This window comes from Carcharodon carcharias, chromosome 22 (genome assembly GCF_017639515.1).
Source record: "Carcharodon carcharias isolate sCarCar2 chromosome 22, sCarCar2.pri, whole genome shotgun sequence".
Classification (NCBI taxonomy): domain Eukaryota; kingdom Metazoa; phylum Chordata; class Chondrichthyes; order Lamniformes; family Lamnidae; genus Carcharodon; species Carcharodon carcharias.
This window is the reverse complement of record NC_054488.1, coordinates 15,108,045-15,128,516: the sequence shown is the minus strand read 5'-3', so window position 1 is coordinate 15,128,516 and position 20,472 is coordinate 15,108,045. Positions and strand designations below refer to the sequence as shown.

General features: G+C 42.0%; 1 protein-coding gene across 1 annotated transcript; it reads left to right on the top strand.

Annotated features, from left to right (window-relative positions):
* Window positions 1-1,227: 1,227 nt before the first annotated feature.
* pts (6-pyruvoyltetrahydropterin synthase) lies at window positions 1,228-19,993 on the top strand. The gene is made up of 6 exons (XM_041217302.1): window positions 1,228-1,477; window positions 9,556-9,635; window positions 14,152-14,174; window positions 14,961-15,017; window positions 15,253-15,323; window positions 17,134-19,993. The coding sequence occupies exons 1-6, from the start codon at window positions 1,404-1,406 to the stop codon at window positions 17,255-17,257; spliced, it is 429 nt and encodes a 142-aa protein (XP_041073236.1). The 5' UTR covers window positions 1,228-1,403; the 3' UTR covers window positions 17,258-19,993.
* Window positions 19,994-20,472: the final 479 nt, after the last annotated feature.

The following is a 20,472-nucleotide window of genomic DNA, read 5'->3' as shown; positions in this document are numbered from 1 at the left end:
TTGTCACAACAAAACAAAAAAAAGTTATATATTGTACAAAACAAAAAATTAAAAAAAAAAATACCTGGAAAATCTCAGCAGGTCTGGCAACATCGGCGGAGAAGAGTACAGTTGATGTTTGGAGTCCTCATGACCCTTCAACAGAACTAAATAAAAATAGGAGAGGAGTGAAATATAAGCTGGTTTAAGTGGAGGGGGTGGGGGGGTGGAGAGAGAAGGCTGCAGCCTTCCGGACTGAATATTGAGTTCAACAATTTTAGATCTTGAACTCCCTCCTCCATCCCCACCCCCTTTCCGTTTCACACCCTCTTTGTTTTTTCCAATAATTTATATAGTTTTTTTGCCTATTTCCATTATTTTTAATGTATTCCACCAATCATTTATCTATCCCTTTTATACCCTTTTAGTCTTATTTTACCCCACCCCCACTAGAGCTATCAGTACCTTGCTTGTCCTGCTATCCACTCTTAATTAGCACATTCCTTTAGATAATATCACCACCTTCAACACCTCTTTGTTCTTTTGTCTGTGACATCTTTTGGTTATCTCCTCCTATCACTGCTTGCTTGTCCCAACAACCCCCCTCTTCTGACACCACCCCCCCAACCCCCTTAAACCAGCTTATATTTCACCCCTCTCCTATTTTTATTTCGTTCTGTTGAAGGGTCATGAGGACTCCAAACATCAAATGTGCTCTTCTCTGCCGATGCTACCAGACGTGCTGAGTTTTTCCAGGTATTTTTTACTGCATCTGCAGTTTTTTGTTTTTATCTATAGTTATATATTGTAACTCTTTCGAGTACAAACCAATTTCCATCTGTTTCAGATGAAGTTACATTGTTTCATAGTTTGCCATTGTGAGATTTGAACTCTTGATTTTGGGGTTACAAACCCAGTACCATAACCACTTGGCTATTTAGGCCAAGCCCCTAGTTATATATTGTAGTTGGTGCTTCAAAATTGCAACTAAGATAAATTCAATAATATTTACAAAAGCAATCAAATATCATGTGATCAGATCAAATATTCAGAGATTGTCTCATTTATCAATCGCCTGAACTTTTTCTGTTTTTCGTTTTGAGTATTGCTGAGCTTTACAAGCATATATGTCTGTCTGTGTTTGTATATATATATATATATATATATCTCCGTAACTTGTTCGCATTTTCAAACCCTCCTTGACAAAGCAAAAGAGAAGCAATAACACTATAGCGTGACACTGTGGAGTCCACCACTCTGGTTAGGATTCAGAGAGGTTGGATTATCAATAGGGATGTGAAAGCAACAATCGCGTCGGCTCGCTGAGCGTGGCAGGCGGATCCCCTTAACTCAGCCTTTGAACCCTTCGCATCGAGGCTGCTTTGAACTCCAGGTTGAGTTGAGGGAGGGTTTTCGCTGCACTCATGGAGGTGAAAGCGAGCAGGACGGTGCTGATTACGCGAGTGGAGAGTTTCAGCGCCGCTCACCACCTCCACAGGTAAATCCGCAGCATCGCAACCCAGACCCCCCGGGGGCTAGGGCGCTCACACCACCGGGATGTTGCAGCCTTTTTCAGTATCTCGAGTTATGATAACACGGGGAGGAGGAAATGGGGTGAATAATATTTGAATAGCGGGTTATAATTAAGCACTGTAAAGTAAGGCTTCCCCACTCTCAGGGAACGGTCTGTGGAATTCTAGGATTTGTAGTTCTTATTTAACAATCTCTCCACTCTATAGCGGAGCAGGGAGGATCAAGGAAAGACTGCAAGTCCCAGAATCTCCTTTTGTACAGGCCTTGCGCGGGGGCGATTGTTTCGGCTCTTGGCTGCTTTCAGTTTCGTTTTAGGCGACCGGTGAAATCGTCTTTCATAACCCCTTAACTCAGCTTCACTGAGGTCAGAGCGAAAGGCTGGGCCTGATTCCTCTTTTCTGCTGTTCCCAGAGCCGCAGCTACAGCACAAGTCTGCTTCATTGTAGCTTATTCTAAACAGTAAACATCATTCTGAAGAAGGGACAAAAACAAAAATTGACTCTTAAAAATATGACTCTTCATCAGAGTTGTTCTGATGAAGAGTCACACGGACTCGACACGTTAACTCTTGTCTTCGTCTCCACAAATGCTGTCAGATCTGCTGAGTTTATCCAGCAATTTTTGTTTTTGTTTCAGATTTCCAGCATCCGCAGTATTTTGCTTTTATCACTCTGAAGAAGGGTCCTGCGGACTCAAAACGTTAACTTTATTTTTCTCTCTCCACAGAGGCGGTCAGACCTGCTGAGTTTTTCTAGAATTTTCTGTTTATGTTTCAGGTTTCCAGCATCCGCAGTATTTTGCTTTTATCTTAGTAAACATCATTCTCATTGAATAGCAGGGCAGGGAGCTTTCGGTGTTGTACGGAAGCAGGGATAATTAATGTTTTAGAATAGCCATATTTTTTTTTTAACACTTAGAGTTCCTCCTCGTCCAGTTACCATGGGCTTCCATTGGACTGGTGTACTATGCTTGGCAAAGCACTGTAGACGGTTTGCCATTGCCTTCTGCCGAATGGCTGACCAGGAAACTCTCCCATTGCCATTCAGGCATATTAAAGATTTACCGGGTGATAATCAACCAGTTTGGCCACATTATGAACATACCCTCCATGTCCATCAAGTCTTGGTGCGCAACTTGAGCCCAGCTCTTCTGGGCCAGAGGTAGGGACGCTACCCACTGTGGCACAATAGCTCAACGTTTTCCTTACTTTCCTGAAATGAATGTGCGGATTCATGCAGGGCTACATTTCAATCTGCTCTTGTGGGATTTTCATATATTTTTCCAGCAGGGGTCAGTGCACCATGATTGGGAAAGGGGTCGTTGGCTGAAACTGAGCCAATCCCTCGCATCTAATCTGTATACTGGTAAATCCAGTCCTGAAACACGATAGCATCTTATTTGCTTCCTAAATCACATTCTGACACATTGTTTTACATTAAAAGTCAGCACTGTGAATCTCTCAACAGCAGCTTGTATTTATATGGCACCTTTAACAAAGTAAAATAGCCCAGTGCACATCACGGGAGCATTGTTAAACAAATACTTAACATCAAGCCAAGTAAGAAGATACTAGGACAGATGAACAAGAGCTTGCACAAAGAGTTTTAAGGAGAGATTTAAACAAGGAAACAGGTAATGAGATGAGAGGTTCATGGAATTCCAGTGCTTATTGCCTAGGCCAAGGTCAGGGGCCTTAATAACAAGAAAAGCCATTTTTAAAAGAAAATTCGTTAAAAACACAATGAGCGAAATCTCATGCCCTCCCCAGTGACGGGTTTGGTGGCAGGGGGTATTTAATCAGGTGAGACAGTGGTGAGTACCCCACCGTCTTCCCACTTCCACCTCCATTAAGTTTGTGGTGTGGAAAGCCTGTGGTCAGCCTTCCTGCCCCACCGTCAATTGAGGCCCTTAAATGGGCAAAATGCTCTTTTAAGAGCCTCATCCCACTGCTGCTGGCATTAATCCAGCAGCAGACAGGGGGCTCGCTGTGTGGAGAGCACGTCAATCAAATCCTGTTTGCTGGCAGGCTCTCAGAGAGCAGGGATCCTTCATTCAAAGGCACTCAGTGCCTGATCAAGGGACCTTACATTGGAAGAGGGGGAGGGATGATCAGCTTAGAGTCACCTCCCTGCCCTTGCTCCCAAAACCCCCCCAGCCACCCCACCCCCCCACCCTTCAACACCCCATCCTGCCATCACTCACCTGTGCCTGGGTTCCTCCTTGATCCGAGGCCTCCGGTGGGTGTAGCACCAGCAGCAGCCACCGCCTCCTTAATGGCGCTGAGTACAGAAGATCTGCCAGTTTATGATTGGCCAGCAGCTGACGGGGTCCTTGATCTTGGAGGAAGGCCCACTGCCAGCCTGCCAAATGCCTGAGTGGCACAAGATGCGACGGGCCTTCCCAAAAAGAGGTGATGTGGAGGTTTCCCCTGCTGTCCAGCTGGCAGCTGAGACCCCTTTCACTCCACAAGATTCCACCCAATATCTTAAGAATAGCAATGCTGCTACTCAAGTACTAATAATAATGAAAAAAAAGGCAGACAGACATAAAAACATTTTCAAAATTTTTACAAAAATGTTGTTAATTGAATATGTTCTCACAAGTACAATGTTAATAAAAGTTTAAGAATCAAAATAAGCCATTTAATTACTATCAAAATGGGTTCAATTGATCAAGCTTGGGAGCCACACATGAGTCCTTAATGAGCCTGTTATGGCACAGTTGATGGTAAATGCCAAGCTGCTCATATCCCAAAGGGAAATTTGAAAAAGCTGCCACAACTGTTTTGCAATTTGTATTTTATTTCAAGATGTGTGCCTTGAATTCAGTAGTAATAAGTCCAGCAAGACTTAGAGATTCTTGACAGAACTAAATTAAAGATTTATTAATAAAAGAGAAGATTTTAAGCACATGCATAGGTCTATAAATTACAACGATAATAACTCCTAAATCCCTCAATTAATCTGGGTCCCAGTTACACCTCAACGAAGGCAACAGTGAAAACAAATAGATTTAAACAGACCCTGGCAAAGCACACAATACCCTGGACAGTGATATTCAAAGTATGTTTTCTTAGCTTTGGTCCCTGCAGACAGCAACTTGATGCACAGGAACTGGAGGCTTTTCATACTTTTGTTAGATCTAAGAATGCCTTCTCCCTTACACATAGCCCCATCTCCTTTATACAGGTTTCTCCCTTTTTAATGCAAATTACATTGTTCCCACAGGTTTTTGCAACTTTACTTTTCTCATAATATAATTTTTTTCACAGTGCTAATTTTATCAGTAGCCTTTGGGAAAAATAAACACACTGCTTGGCTTAGCTTCTTTTGACTAGGTATAACATCTTACTATCTCTTTGAAATTCAAACTAACCTAATTTATCTAAAAATGCAAATGTTCCAAACACCTCACATTCTAAAACTTCAGCCATATTTATGTATTTAGCATTTCAAACCTAGTTTATTTTTGATAATTCAAAACCTCCAGACAAGCTGTGTCCAATTGAATTAAATCCCCCATGTGCACACATACACACAAAAAAACTGGCCCAAATCCGACTATTAACCTACTTTAACAATAAATCACAATAATGTTATGGGAATTACTATATTTTCATGACAAGCCACATGCAGTGCACATTCCTGGCCTAGACAGATAATGGCTGGGATGCCAGTGGAGAAGTGGGGGAGGGGGTGGTGGACGAAGAAATCTTTGGTTGCATACGAGGCCAGAATTGGAGGACTGCAGATATCTTGCAGGGCTGAAGTAGGTTACAGAGATAGGGAGGGATTAGGTCAGGGATGCATTTGAACACATGTACCACGCAGAGTATGTCAGTAGATACATCGGCCCAGAGAGACCAGAAAAATAATGATAAGGCTAACTGCATTCACTATTGTTAAAACATAAATTGGGCCATAAAGTCCACATTGGATTTGAAACATTAACTTTGCTTCTCTCTCCACAGATACTGCCAGATCTGCTGAGTTTTTCCAGCACTTTGTTTTTTATTCAGATCTCCAGCACCTGTAATATTTTGCTTTTATTCACACGATATGTTGTCAGATATCTTAAAAGCTATTGTGTCCATTTTTTAAAAATATAGTTTTGAAATATGTAATATATTAATACCTGTACTGGGCGTGATACCAGTTAAATACAGAAGTCAAGGAATTGCTGTCCAAGTTGCCCTTCTGCCCAGAAGCTTTGCTAAACCAATATCTCATCAATAGACTTAGCATCTAAATGTATGCAATGACATGAAGTTGCAGTGCTTACAAGGTAGATCCCCACTAAACACAATAGCAAAAAATAGGGCTTCTTCGTTCAGGTGTAATTGAATTTTTAATGGCATGAAAACTCTCAATTACTTCCAAGTAGCCTCTCTGACACTGAAAATTGGATCTTACAAACATGGGGCAGAATTTTGCCCTTGGTGGGCATGTGGGCCCCACCAGCTCGGCGGCGGGCGGACAGCCGACCCCCGCCGCCGAAACGGAGCCCGCCGCCATTTTGAGTAGGCGGGTCAATTAAGGAAGCCTTAAAGTTGGACGGGCAGGTCTTTAATGATCTTAATTAGCCTGTCAGTGGCCTTAATTGGCCGTTGACAGGTCGGCGGGCAGACAGCTGATTTCGCTGTCCACCTGCCTTCCTAAAAATTTAAAGGGACCGGGATGACATCGGGGGTTCCTTCCGACATCATCCCGTGTCATTTTCCTGTCGGCGAGCTGGCCCCGCCCCCAAATTGCCAACGGGAAAATTCTGGCCATGGAGTCTCATTCCTCCAGATTTAATAGTTGTTGAAGATTTTTTTAAATTAAAATACATTTGTTTTTACTTTTTCTCTTTTATCTCTCTTAATCCAATCTTCCTTTCCCTCTCTTTATTTCACTTTTTATATGATTTGGCATTGGATTAACTATTCTAACTTACACTGCCTGGCTCAATAAGGATTCTTAACTCTGATTGGGTAATATAGAGTTGTTTGTCCTGTTCACATGGGTCCAAGTTGCCCTGTGGATGGTGTTGCACCATTTCAGATTTTTAATCTCTGTAAATTCTAATGCAAAAGCCCACAGCAAGTTTGTGGGGAAGTGTAAGTGTGATGAACAGTTGTTGCTCAGCTCAGAACCAGGGCCATTTTTAATATCAAGTGGAACACTGTAACATGAAATAGGCAATGCATCATTCTGCTGCTCTGGTGGAGCTGTGATTAATCTTGCCTGCCTCCTTGTGGACATAAAGTCTAAATTCTCTGAAATTTTCAATCAGTTACAAGTGAATTGTTACCTGTGGAAGGGAGTTTGAAATTTGTCAAGCATTTGTAAAATCTTGAAAAGATAGTTTGTTTGAGTTAAGGATAATGTTTTAAAACCAAATGTATTTCTCCATATTTTAAAAGAAAGGTTGCAGGCAGCAGAGAATACTCAGGATGCCCAGGGATGTTGCAACCAGTTGATCATCTCATTTCATTTGGCCAAACAAATATTGTTTCCAAAATGGTGAGGGTGATTATCTTCCTATGGACGTAGCATGAGGTGTCTCCTGATGCGGTGGTGGGGGGCACTTGGCTTGCTTTGGGAGGTCTGCTGCCCAATCCCTGGCTGCTTCCTGGGGCGGGCGTTAAGAAGGAGAGCAAGGACATTTGAACCGGGGGACTGTGGCAGAAAGCCCTCAGCCAGGAGCTGGAGGCTTATAAAGTACAGGAGATCGATGAATTTGAAATACACTGTGACCCTGCTAGAATGTGGACCACACGGTCCATATCTCAAGACCGTGTTATTTCATAGCTGATGCCGAGTACTCAGTCTTGATCCTGAGTGTGCCAGGGCCAAGGTTGTGTGTATTTCTGTACAATTTCCAGCCCTCATGATCCTAAATAAATGAATAAAACAGGTGCTATAATAATTCACTGCCTGCTTATTTTTGTTTTTCTTTCATAGCTGTGGGGGAGGCTTGTGGCTGTATTTGCAGAATTAAAATTCAGCGGTTCAAGATGGACCCACATTATACTGAGTTCCATGCTATAGCCAACTGTGTTATCTTGAAGCACCAGTACAGTCTGAAAGAAACTAATATCAAAAACAGTTAAGTCAGTCTGTGAAAGGAACAGGGCTTATTTGATCATCTTTTCTTTATTTTTCAGAAGATAATTTGAGATTTAGCCAAGTCAGTGGAATTTACATTGACTGTTGATCTGTAATGCTCACTTGCTGTCTTTGAAATAATACAACTTAATGGTTTATAATCCCTTCATCTCACCAAGTGTTTCATTTCACTTGAATGAGGGCACATGGAAAAGGCATCATATCCAATTTCAGGACACAATCAGGTCCGATTGTAACACCCTGAGGTTAGGGACTTTCCTACAGTTAGATATTGAGCAGTGTGGGCATACTTCTGAACAGAAGAACCTCAGACCACCTACAGGAGTCCCAGAATTGTTGTAGCAAGGGACTATCAAAGGCAGACCTAGGCCTGAATTTTTCAGGCAGCAGGCGGGCTAGGCGGTGGGGGTGGGGGGGGTGTCAAGGAGCCGATCGGTGCCCGCGATCGGCTCCATGCCGCTATTTTACGCATGCGGGCCAGTTAAGGCCCACCCAGCGTAAGATGCGTGCCATAGTGCTCAGCACTAGCTGTGCAGTTGGGGGGAGGAGGGAGAGTGAGGGTCATGCGCGTGAAAGAGCACTTCCTTCTCCCTGAGGCACCTCCATGCCTCAGGGAGATTGAATCGATATTGAAATAATTAAATGAATGGTTTAAAAATTAATTTAACCATGTCCCCTCATGTAACTGTCACATGAGATGGGACATGTTTTTGTATTTAGGAAATTTTTAAAATTTATTTAACAAAAGCTTTCGGAAACCTCACCCCGCTCGTGGATGAGGTTTCTTAAAAAAACATGAAGACCGCTTGGCCTTTTTGCCTGCCCGCCAACCTTAAATTTGGACATGCAGCGTTAACAATTACTTTAATTACTTTCTTAATGGCCTTAATAGGCCATTCACATATTGGTGGGTAGGCAGCCGACTCCGGCGCATGCCCGCTGAATGAAATATCTTGGAACTGCGCAATGACATCAGGACGCAAGCCCGACATCAAGCATCATTTTACGCATCGGCGTGCCGGGCCTACCTCTGCTTGCCGATGTCAAAATTCTGGCTCTAAAGGTGTAGCAATGCATTAGGATATGAAGCCTTTTTCCCAGATGATTCACCTATAAATGAATGCTACAGTGAGACAAAGGTCTAATCTTTTCATATCCAGACATTAACATGGATTAACTTGGAGTCTTAGTGAACAAGTACATTCCAACTTTGTTTAACTCTCAGGCCTCTATAGTGCTTACATGGTGCAGTGGGTAGTGTTCCTGCTTTTGAGGCAGACGCTCTGGGTTTGAGTCCCACTCCAGGACTTGTTGGCTATCATAACTTCATGCTTTCATAACATAGCCAGACAGGTTGGATATCATCTAAATACAAGTCTTCTGATATACTTGTGGGAGAGTCTCCTCTTTAGCCATGCTTGCTGCACAGTGACACCCCTCAAACTATAGCCTCTGGTGACAGGTTAGTGTAGCTATGGAAACAGACATAAACATGTGCTTTGTCTGCCTCAAGCATCACAAGACACTTTTCATCCTAATCTATACTGTTTGATGCCAACAAAGCAACACACATAAAGGGAAGAAGTTACATTTCTCATGATGTGAAGATACCCCAAAGTGTGTATGGAATGTAGTCATTTTATGGTGTAGGGAAAGCTGATGATAAATCTCTGATACCTTGCCGTGTGTTTGTCAGATGTTTTACGTTTCTCAACCTTCTATTGATATCCATGTCATATTGATGTAGTACCAACATTTGTTATCAGTCATTAAACATACAAAGGGCAAACTGCAAGAGAATTTGTGCAGATTTGAGATAGGAAGATGGGTAATACATCAATGTATACAGGTGCATAATGCTTCAATGTATGTAGCATGGCATTTAAAATGTTTGCTTTGAAAATTTGATTACCATTTGGAATTTGTTTTCTAGTAAATGCTTGAGTGCTGAAGAAAACAAGAGAATTTTTGGAAAATGCAACAACCCTAATGGCCATGGTCATAATTACAAAGGTCAGTAATTGATATATTGCTTGTTGTTATAAATGTGTGACCAAAGGATATGCAATGCATAACTGACTCAACTCAGCTACAGCAGTAACACCAGTGCCTTGTAAACCTCTAACAGCCAAGTTGCTTACTGTGCTCAGGAGAGGAGGTTTTCTCCAAACCAAATGACTCCAAAGTCAGATAACATCCATTTCTGCAGTTTAATGTAGCTAAGTTTGGTTGCTTATGAACTGCAGCACATGATGATGGACCTTGCTGGGGTGTTAGCTGCAAACCTGAATTTGGCTCTGCTTTATGTGCCACCATTGATTTATTAATGGCCATTTCATGATTCCTCACACTCAGAAGGTGCTGAATTGATGGCAGCACTTACACTCATGGTGGTGGGGTGGGCCTGGTGGACAAGAAGGGACAAACAGTGTTGAACCAGAGATTTAAATAGACTGTTGGGCCTTTGATTTTAAAGGGGCCCTTTAATTAGGTCTTTGGGTAGTGCGATTCCCCCCCGCCCCATTCTGTGGAATGAAAGCAGAAAGGAAACTATATTGAATTCTATTGATGGTGAAACCCTGTAGCTTAAAAAGACTGTAAATGAAGGCCCAGAGGCACATGGTGCAGAAAGGTTGCTAAAGGCCTGTGCGAGATGAAAGGTAGACTAACCTCACGTAGGCCCTTCTAAATTCTATGATGACTAATTGCTCAATGCTTCATCAGTTTTCATCAGCTGGATATCAGAAATATCTTATATCTGATGCAATGATTTGTTGTTTTTTTTGTTATTGTGGATCAAGGCAGATTTTTTTCAGAAGGGCCTGTCCTGCTAACTGTGTTTGAATATCACCCTCTGAATATCATTCTTTTACACAGGATAAGAGCACATGTCCAGACTACCAGAAATATTGTAGGGTAGCAAGTTAAACACGGTTTTATTTTGTATGGGAGCAAAATGTGCCAAGTCAAACTCTTCATCTCTACTCTGATTTATTTAGCATATTATAAAAGAGCAATGAACTTTCATTTTTACAACAACAACTTGCATTTATATAACACCTTTAACATAGCAAAACACCCCATGGCACTTCACAGGAGCAAAATCAGGCAAAAATTTACACTGAGCCAAAGAAGGAGACATCATAGCAGGTGATCAAAAGTTTGGTCAAAGAAATAGATATTTAAGGAGCATTTGAAAGAAGGTGGAAGAAGTGGAGAGGTTTGGGGATGGATTTCCAGAGTTTCAGCCATGGCCTCTAAAGAAAGGGTTAAGGAACTGGGAGATGCACAAGCGGCCAAAATACCACATTTCCCATTCCCAGGACATCCCAAAGCACTTCCCAGGCAATTAATTTAACTTTGTAGCACCTTCTTTATAAGCAAATGTGGCTATAGATTTGCACACATTGAGCAGAATTTTGCCCTTGATGGGTGGGTGGGCCCCACCGGCTCAGCGGCGGGTGGGCAGCTGATTCCCCCAACATCACCCCATGTCATTTTCCTGTCGACGAGCGAGCCCCACTCCCAGCTCACCGACGGAAAAATTCTGCCCATTAAGTACCGCAAATATCAAGAAGCTGGACTAGTTAATTTACTTTGGTGTTGCTGCCTGCAGGAGGCAGTGTAGAAAAGTTGCTGCTCTCATTCGAAAATTGTTATGGAACCGTTTGTGTCCATCTGAATGGGCAGTTTTAACATCTCATTAATATTTAACGTCCAATTCCAAAGGTGACACCTCTGACAATACAGTGTCAATGTATCCAATTTACTTGCTGAAGTCCCTTGAATTGTTCTTAATCTGCAACCTCCTGACTCAGACAAGAGCGTCTGCAATGAACTCAATTGGCATTTGGCATTTAAGTTTCGATATTCAATTCCAGAATGCCTCTAAATTTCAGAGAGTTAAAGTACAAAATTTGTTTTGTCAATTCAAAGATATCCACTGAGCGCAGCGCTTTGGTCTGCCAATTGACTATGACGTGCACTGGGAGAATATTGACTTCATGCCAGTAATTCCTGATGTGACAAGCTCCATTCTTGGCTGTATCATCGGCTAGACACAGAGTAAACATTAAGCACTTCTTCAGAAAATGAGGAGGGGACACAAAGTCCCTGTTCAGGATTGTCACAGAACAGAGATTTTGAAGTAGGTCAGTTTATCAACCTCTCCCCAAAGCAATCGAGTGTGATTGTTGGCAATGGGAAGTGGAAGCCAATTAAAATTGCTCTTACTATTTACTTCACCTAATGTTTAGGTTCCTCCACAATCTGAGCCCTGGCACACCAGCCCGTGAAACACCAGTAACTCTGTTCACTGTGTCCATCTAGCTCACTGGTTTAACCTGTGTGAGGTTTTTGTGCCTGGAGGTCTAGAAAAGGCTGTTCTAGTGCACTTCTTTCATTAGCTGATGAATCCTAACTGAAACACCAAGGCCCTTTAGTACAGCAGCTTTTTACCTATGATGTGGACAGGGAGAGATCCTGATGTGTTGAGCTAGAGGCCTTGGTACATATCGAGGTGACGTACAAAGACTAAAAACTGAGATACCTTCGCCAAACGGTGCACAGGATGACGATTTCATGCTTTTGATTTGCCCATTAGATTGTGCACTATAGCAATAGTTAGTATTTAATTTTCTGTCTCTGATTTCCAGCTGGCAGGGTTGAATACTGGAGATGTGAGGGTGGATGATTATTTTGCAGTGTTGCTTAGTAACATTTAGGGAGCAGGAGGTATCTTTGTGGAGCTGACACTCAGAAGGGGGTTAAAGAGGCAGAGTAAAGCCCATGGGTGAGTAGTTTGGATAAAGTCTGAGGGAGGAACATGATAGATGGCACACTTGATCTACTTTCTTCCCGTGCTTTCTGCTGAGATGAGGGATTAGATTTTTCCCTGTAGACTTCTGAACCCCACCAGCAAGCTCAAACATGGGTCAGAAAACTGCACTTCATGGGAAACTGTCATTCGATGTGATTTTCGCCAGAATAGGCAATTAATGGCCAGAGAGCAGGCTGCTTGTCCTCTCAAGGGTAATTAGGGATGGGCAACAAATGCTGGGCTTACCAGTGGCACTCACATTCCATGAAAACATTTTTAAAAAGGTATGGAAGGTGGGGTCTCAAAGCTGGAAGGCAAATCAAAAGCCCTCTGTCTTGAAGGCAGTAGCAGGATGCTTTGTCAAGTAAGTGAGGGAGAGGGTGGTTCAAAATGGAGGCTCTCTCCAATTTTCTGAAATTTGAAATAAAATAATGACCTTTGTTGTGCCATTATTGTGTGGAGTTTGACGTGATGGGGGGTTCCTGTGGTTGCTGCTGCACCTAGGCAGGTACGGACGGCGTCAGAGCCTGGCAGGAGCACTACCACTGTGATCTTCCATCAGGAGCCACCCCTAGGCAGCTGAACTGGCCACCTCCGCCTGCAAGGACCCAGAGGCCAACCGGAAAATCCCAGTCGGTCTCCTTCAGTAGGCCTTAATAGACCCGAGAGGCCCCCATCCCGCCTGCTAGCGGAATGCCTCTGGGAAACCAGCAAGCCGTCAGCAATATGAAATTCTGCACCCGTCCACCTCCATTCCCAGCCCCACTGCGGACTGAAAATCCAACCCCAAGAATTTGACCTGCGAGAACTGTGGTGGAAAACACACGTGCCAGCTGTTTGGGGAATCACATCTGGTTCTGCAACTGGACCCTGTGGAGCTTCTCACGCTCCACAGTTTATTGGTGAATTATCTATCTTAAGGCTCCCTCTCTCATAAAAGAGTTCTGGCTGTTCTTAAGTTAAAAAAAATACTGCGTTTTGAAAACAGTGGGCAGAATTTAGCCCTGGCCGAGCAGGGTCGGTCAGGGGCAGTCAGGAAGCCGCTGCCTGTGTTCGAGGCCGGGAGGCAGTTTTGCACTGGCGGGTCAAGTAAGGCCTGCCCAGCGTGAAACATGAGGGGCAGCGCTCAGTGCTGCCTGTGTGTGTGGCGGGGGGGCACAGAGCTACCTCAGAGAAATGAAGCGTTTTTTTTTTAAAAGAAAAAGAATTTGAAAAAAGAAATAAAACATGTCACATGAGCAGGGACCCGTTATTAATTAAATTTTAACATGTTTATTTGCTTTTGGAAGCCTCAACCCGCCCGTGGGTGAGGTTTGCAAAAAAAATGCAAAGGCCGCTTGGCCTTTTCGCCTGCCTGCCAACCGTAAGGTTGAACGGGCAGCAAAATATTTAACTTAATTGATACTTTAAAGGCCTTTTAATTGTCAGTGGACGCGCTGAAGATTCCGGTGCACACCCGCCGACCGAAATATTGCACGACTGCGCGTTGACCTCGGGATGCACGCCCAACGTCAACACGCGTCACTTTACGCTCGAGTGGGTCAGGTGCACGCCCACCCACCTAGGTAAAAATTTTTCCCTTGAAAATGCAGCATGCCCTACAAACTTTGCCTCTGACTAATGTGAACGGTGTTCAGATTTCATCTTCTTACCAATTCAGGACTAACTTTGTGTGCGATACTTATAACCTGTTGTGTTTGTGTTTTTCAGTGGAGGTTACAGTACGTGGAGAGGTGAGTGAGAAGTTGAGTTCTTGTTGGCAGCTGCCACTGTAGCACCAGCAACATTTCAATCTGCTTGGGTCGCGACCTGTCACCAGCCGATAACTTGCACTAAATACATTGGCGAGGGTTTAGAGGAAAGCATCGAGAGTGGGGACTACCCAACTATTTTTGTTTTCAGTACAGAAGTACTGGGATTGGCTCAGTCACATCAAAAGGCTGGATTTTTAATCGCCTGATTCAATGGAAAGAGGCTAGGGAAAAGATTTAAATGTGTCTTTTTATAAAAGAAAGGAAAATAACATATAGAAAAGATAATTACATTTAAATAGACAGGAAAAAGTAACATTTAAATTGAACCAGAATAGTGAAAAAAATAAAAATGAGAATGAGGAAAATCATGAGGCGGTGAGAAAAATGTAAGTGCTTAAGCTAAATTATTTTAATTTGCAGTTTAGAATCACTTCCATAATAAAACTATTTTATGTTTTTTTGTAGATTTATTACTGTAATATCACTTACTTTAATGTCAGTGGTTGAACCATTATAAATGGCAGACCAGGGGAGATAGTTATTTTCTATCACCTGTGGTAGTGCGAAGATTAAATTCTAGAAATATTTTTTCACTTTGATGGAATTAAATTAATTGAAGTTCAATCTTCCTCTTTCAAAACATCACTGGATTGAGACTGTTGTGTCGAAAGAAGCCACCGTAGAATGAAAGTGATTCTGTCCAATCTTCCTGCTGGGTGGGGAATCTAACTTCACCTCCGTTCAACCATTTCATGTGTATTTCAGGTGAATCCATCAACTGGGATGGTGATCAACCTCACAGAACTAAAGGAGCATATGCAGGTGATGATTAAATTGAAGAATTCTAGTCGCTATAACGAGTGGGCAATTCACTGTGCCTTATTACCACTTGGGTGGGGGAAATTGTAAATGACCATCTCTCCCCACCCTCGCAAGGTTATAAAATGGCCCTAACACAACTGCTAACCCTGGACAAAATTAGAGAATGGACTATTCCTTTCAGCTGTTGTTCTAATAGATATTGACTGCAGGTCCCTGTCTATCTTTCCTTTAACAGGAAGCCATCATGAAACCACTTGACCATAAGAATCTGGACAAAGATGTTCCATACTTTGCTAATATTGTTAGGTAGGTATAATGTGTGTGTCTCGTGTAAAGAATCTGATGAGCTTTAACTTTATGTGCGAATATGAAAGCAGCAGGGTAACGAGTAGCGATTATGCAGCTTTTAAAGGTGGGGAATGTTAGGGCCAGTGAGTGGACCATTTCTGCAGTTATACTCCAATTGTACACTTTCAAACTAGTGTCTGTGCAGTGTAAAGTGCAATTTTGAAGACCCAAGTTATTCTGAGGTCCGTGACAAAGGAGGTTTGTATATTACGTATGTGCTTGGATTCAGACTTCTGCTCCCTGAATAGCTAATTTTTAATGTTCGGGGTGTGGAGTGCAGTATATACATTAAAAACATCGCAAAGTAAGCCTCTGAAGTGCTCCCAAGGTTCAAGGAGCAGTTCAAAAGGACAACCTATACCAGGCTGGAGTTACACCGCTGACTGTAAACTCGAGCCAGTGTGAATTATTCCCATGGAGGTGCACTCACACCATTTCATTCCAGTGTGCTTGGGGGTCAGTTTGGGGTTTCACTCCTGTTTTGCTTTGCCACTTGATGTTGATGCAAATCTGAGGCTGTTCGAAATTCACTTAGAAGCGGCTCCAAAATATTTCCAGGACAGATTCAGCAAGGGATAGATGCAAAGTCAACCTTGTCTCAATGGTTTCTGTCAACCTAAGTGACAGTAAAGTGCCTCTTTATGCTGACACTGATTTTTCCTTATGTATTGGTTTGGGGTTGCATGTTAGCCAGAATACCAGGGAATTGACTTCTTCAAGTTGCAACTAAGGGGACTTATTACATCTATTTAAATAAGCAGGTGACTCCCCAGTGTAAAGTCTCATCTAAAAGGTGGTACCTCTGGACTTGAGCACACATGAACTTCAGACTAGAGGTGAAAGTGCTACCACTCAGCCAAATAATTTGCCTATCAGCACCATCATTAGAGTGCCATCACCATAAGAGCTGGAGCAGTTCAAGATGGTCCATCACTTTCTAAGGTCAATGAAGAATGGGCAAAATTGCAATTTTGCCAGTGTCATCCATATTCTGAGAACACAGAAATATGAGACACAACAACATGTTTGCACATGCAAAAGTTTCTACAACTTTTATTTATAAATTAAAGTCAAGTATCAGAATTAAAGATCATATTGTTGAATATAATCCAGTATTTTAAAATAGATCAAGAACATCGGCTTCAAGAGGTAGTTGCCTTTGCCACCTTTTCTCATGTAGAAGACAGCAATGGTCGCAAAGCCTATTATCACTTACTTCAAGTGACCTTCCTGGGCTGATTCTGAGAAATTCTCACCAACATCTTCCTGCCCAGACCTTGAGACTCCTTGAATCTTTCAGAGATTCTCTGATAATTTCCCTCTGACAGTCTCTCCAGATTAAAAATCATAAGCTTACAAAACAAATTTGATATGAAGATTAGGTCGTTTCTGAGACCCTATGGAGCAACTTCGATAGGTGTTAAGTGCTTAAACTCTTAATGCTGGATAAATGTTATCAGATATTTCTCCAACTAAAGGTTGTTATTTTAATGAGTAATTAAGTGCATAATGCTTGGAATGGTAGCAAAATTTTTGATCGAATGTTGGGGTGAACCTTACAGACATGTTGATTTTAAACCCTCGGGTGCAAAAATTTAAAGTGCATAATGTAACACGCACACACACACGTATGTATTCAGGCCCAACCTGAACCCACTTTGCATAAATGCAACACCCATTGTTATAAATACACCCTTAGGAAGAAGCTACTAGGTTGAATGAATTGGTGAGCAATTAGTAGAACTAATCCTCTTACCTTTTTGCCTAGTACTACTGAAAATGTAGCTATCTTCATCTGGGACAAACTTCAAAAACGTCTCCCACCAAATCTACTGTATGAAGTAAAGGTGTACGAAACGGATAAGAACATTGTTATTTATCGTGGAGAATAGAAGCTTTCCTTCGAATTATTGCAGTGTTGTGGTCTTGCACTGGTGCCATGTTGACTCACGATTTCAGTTGACCAATGTAACCTCGGTGAAATGTCACCACCGTGTTGTGTTAAATTCTGTTGACCTGCCAAATAAGTTCCCACGGTAGTTACAAATGAAGAAGGCCATTCAGACCATCTTAGTTCAGCATCTAGAAAATCCAAAAGTGCTTCATTTCGGTATCCAGTTGTTTCTTAGAGGATTCTACTAATCTTCCAAGACATCCATTCCACATGATCAGTTTATGTGTGAAAGAGAATTTTCTTGATATTGATTCTATGTTTAAAATTGTTAATTTGCATTTATGTCTCCTTTGTTATGACCGGGATGGGAGGAGTGCACAGTTTATCTAGCCCCACTACTTCGCAGATTGCACTATTAGCTTAAAAAGTTTAATTCACTCATAAAAATGACCAATTATTTACCTCCACTACTGTCAGACCCAAAATAAAAGAGACTTCAATCAGGCTTCTTTCAACAAACTCAGAATGATTGATTTATTATAAAATGAAACTTCTTTTGTAAAACAAGTTGCAAGAACTGGTTAATACGCAATTGTAATCTGTAAGTATAACTATCTATCCCTTTTAAAAATACCCAGCACACAAACACACACAAACATACAAAGGACAAATTGATTGGGTCTCTGCAGAGGTGGGCTTTGGGGAATAGACTTTTTTTTAATGGATAAAGTTTGCAAGGTTTTGACACTGTTGATCTGGAGAACCCATGAGTTAAGACAGATCGTTAGCCCCAATAGAGGCCTGGAGGCTCTCACCAATGGAGCTTCGGCCTGGAGGAAAATAGAGCCGGATCAATCCTTCTCATCTCAGTCTCTCAGGTTTCCAAAGACAGATAAGTTCCACTGAGAGGATAATTCTTAGCTGGATACCGACAATCACAAGGCTTCAGGCAAGGCAAAGAGAATGCGAGCTGGGCAGCTTTTCCCTATCTCATTTCATTCCCAACTGAATTCAAAAAGCAAGTTGTAAACTTAAAGCTCATCTATGTCATGTGATTTTCAATAAATCACTAGCTTTTGCCTTTAAACCAGTTCCCCCCCAATCAATTAAAATAATTGAAGTGCATTCAAGCAAACAGCTCTTCCCCTCAAGCAGCAAGCTGGTCAGGTGATTTCTTAGAAAAGGCACGCTTGCTCCCAGTCCAAAGGTGAATTATGGCCGTGTTAAAAACAATCTAGGTCAGTTTCCAAGTGTCCAGAGAATGCAATGTCCATCCATATTTTTGAAAAAAAATTGTCCTGAGAGATATGATTCTAACACCTTGTCCCAATTTTGTGACTTAAAGCAACAATGCTATGGGTGCCATTATCTAATCCAGGGGCTAATATATTGGCAGCAGTGGCCGCAGAAAGAGAACACTATTGTTTGGCACTCTGAAATCTTGGGACTTCTGAAAAGAAAGAATGAGAAATGCTCGGAAATGAAATTTCTGGGATTCCTGAAACCAGTATTTTGAATGAACTTTACATGTCATAACTGTAAACGGGACAGAATTTGGACAAAATATCTGTAAATATTGAAATCAATTTCACACTACTAGCCCTAAAACTCACTTGTACAAATGGAATGACCCCTGTGCTTTGGGAAAAACCTATATTTTTATTTTGAGTGCTGCCCCTTTACTTCTAAAGTGAAACTGGGGCGTATTCTGAAAGGGGTATAATTGGACTTCCTCGCAAGCATTTTGGCTCCAAGAAATGCCCATGTGACCAGAGGTTGCTATGGAGATGAAAGTTTAAAACAAATAGAGTAAATAGAAAGCTAATTAACGATGAATTACAGCTGCTCACAGAATCTGCCGTTCAGAACATAAAATGAGACATATCTGTGTGTAGAACAGAACCCACTGTTGAGAGGATCGGAGGAGACACTTTTAGAAGGAGCTATGTGTGTTTAAAGAACAGAAAGCTGAAAACAGGCAGATCAAAGATTGTGAATTGGACAAGACCATCGTGGCTGTTTCAGTTTTGCCAGAGCCAACCAGACCATTCAAAGAGCTCAGAGAAGGGAGTCATTGGGGATTCTGTGCCACCAAATTTTGTGAGCCTAGCTGGGGAGGTTCTGCAGAGGTGTGCTCTTTGGGTGTCAATTGTATTTGGGAAAATTGGAATAGGATATGACTGCCGGTGAAAGTGACTCAAGGCCAAATCCACTGTGTGGGAAGTGAGAGACCCTGTGTACCAGAGGCCAAGTAGGAAAGACTGTGAGACTGTACGTGGTGTTACATTTGTGCAGGAAGTAATGTGAGTGCTTGTAACTACATGAAACATATCTTTGTTGCATCAACTACTTAAAATGAAATTTACCTTTTAATTTGAGATATCATTCAACTGTTCATGAATGTTTGAGTTACATTGTTTTGAACTGGCTTGTTACAGTAAGAATTTTTAAAAGTTAAATCTTGTCCATCGGTTTTCTTTCTGTTGGTGTGGCGGTGATCCCTTTCTTTGGAAAAGTTTATCAGTCTCTACAGGCATTGTAACACAAAGTGTCCTTGGAAACAAGGCTCCAGAGTGAATTAAAAGCAATGTGAAGAAATCCAGAAATGCACTGTGATAGAGAAGGTCAAAGGTACCAACTCCAAAGAAAAGAAGATGGATTTACAAAGTCTTAATATTTTGTATAAAGTAAAGCATTAGGGCTGATAAAGTATAAACATCTTTCAAAACATTGACTAAAAGTGTATTCACCCTTTGTATTCACTGTCATTTTATTGCTTTTATAAAACCTTTTCAGGATGTCTTTGATGTTCAGCTATTTTGCTATCGAAGACTTGGATTTTTAAATATTTATTTGTTCATGGGATGTGGGAGTCGATGGCTAAATTAACATTTATTGCCCATCCCTAGTTGCCCTTGAGAAGGCAGTGGTGAGCTGCTTTCTTGAACTGCTGCAGTCCATGTGTTGTAGGAACACCCACACTGCTGTCAGAAAGGGATTTCCAGGAATTTGACCCAGTGACAGTGGACGAATGCAATATAGTTCCAAGTAAGGATGGTGTGTAACCTGGAGTGGAACTTCCAAGTGGTGACGTTCCCATCTATCTGTTGTCCTTGCCCTTCTAGATGGTAGTGGTCGCGGGTTTGGAAGGTGCTGTCAAAGGAGCCTTGGTGAGTTGCTGCAGTGCATCATGTAGATGGTACACACTGCTGC

What these genes read in the sequence shown, in the direction of transcription:
- pts (XM_041217302.1), top strand. Translation starts at nt 1,404, where the DNA reads ATGGAGGTGAAAGCGAGCAGGACGGTGCTGATTACGCGAGTGGAGAGT. An exon ending in AACTAAAGGAGCATATGCAG is followed by an intron (nt 15,018 to 15,252) that starts GTGATGATTAAA and finishes TTCCTTTAACAG; the next exon opens with GAAGCCATCATGAAACCACT. An exon ending in TACTTTGCTAATATTGTTAG is followed by an intron (nt 15,324 to 17,133) that starts GTAGGTATAATG and finishes CTTTTTGCCTAG; the next exon opens with TACTACTGAAAATGTAGCTA.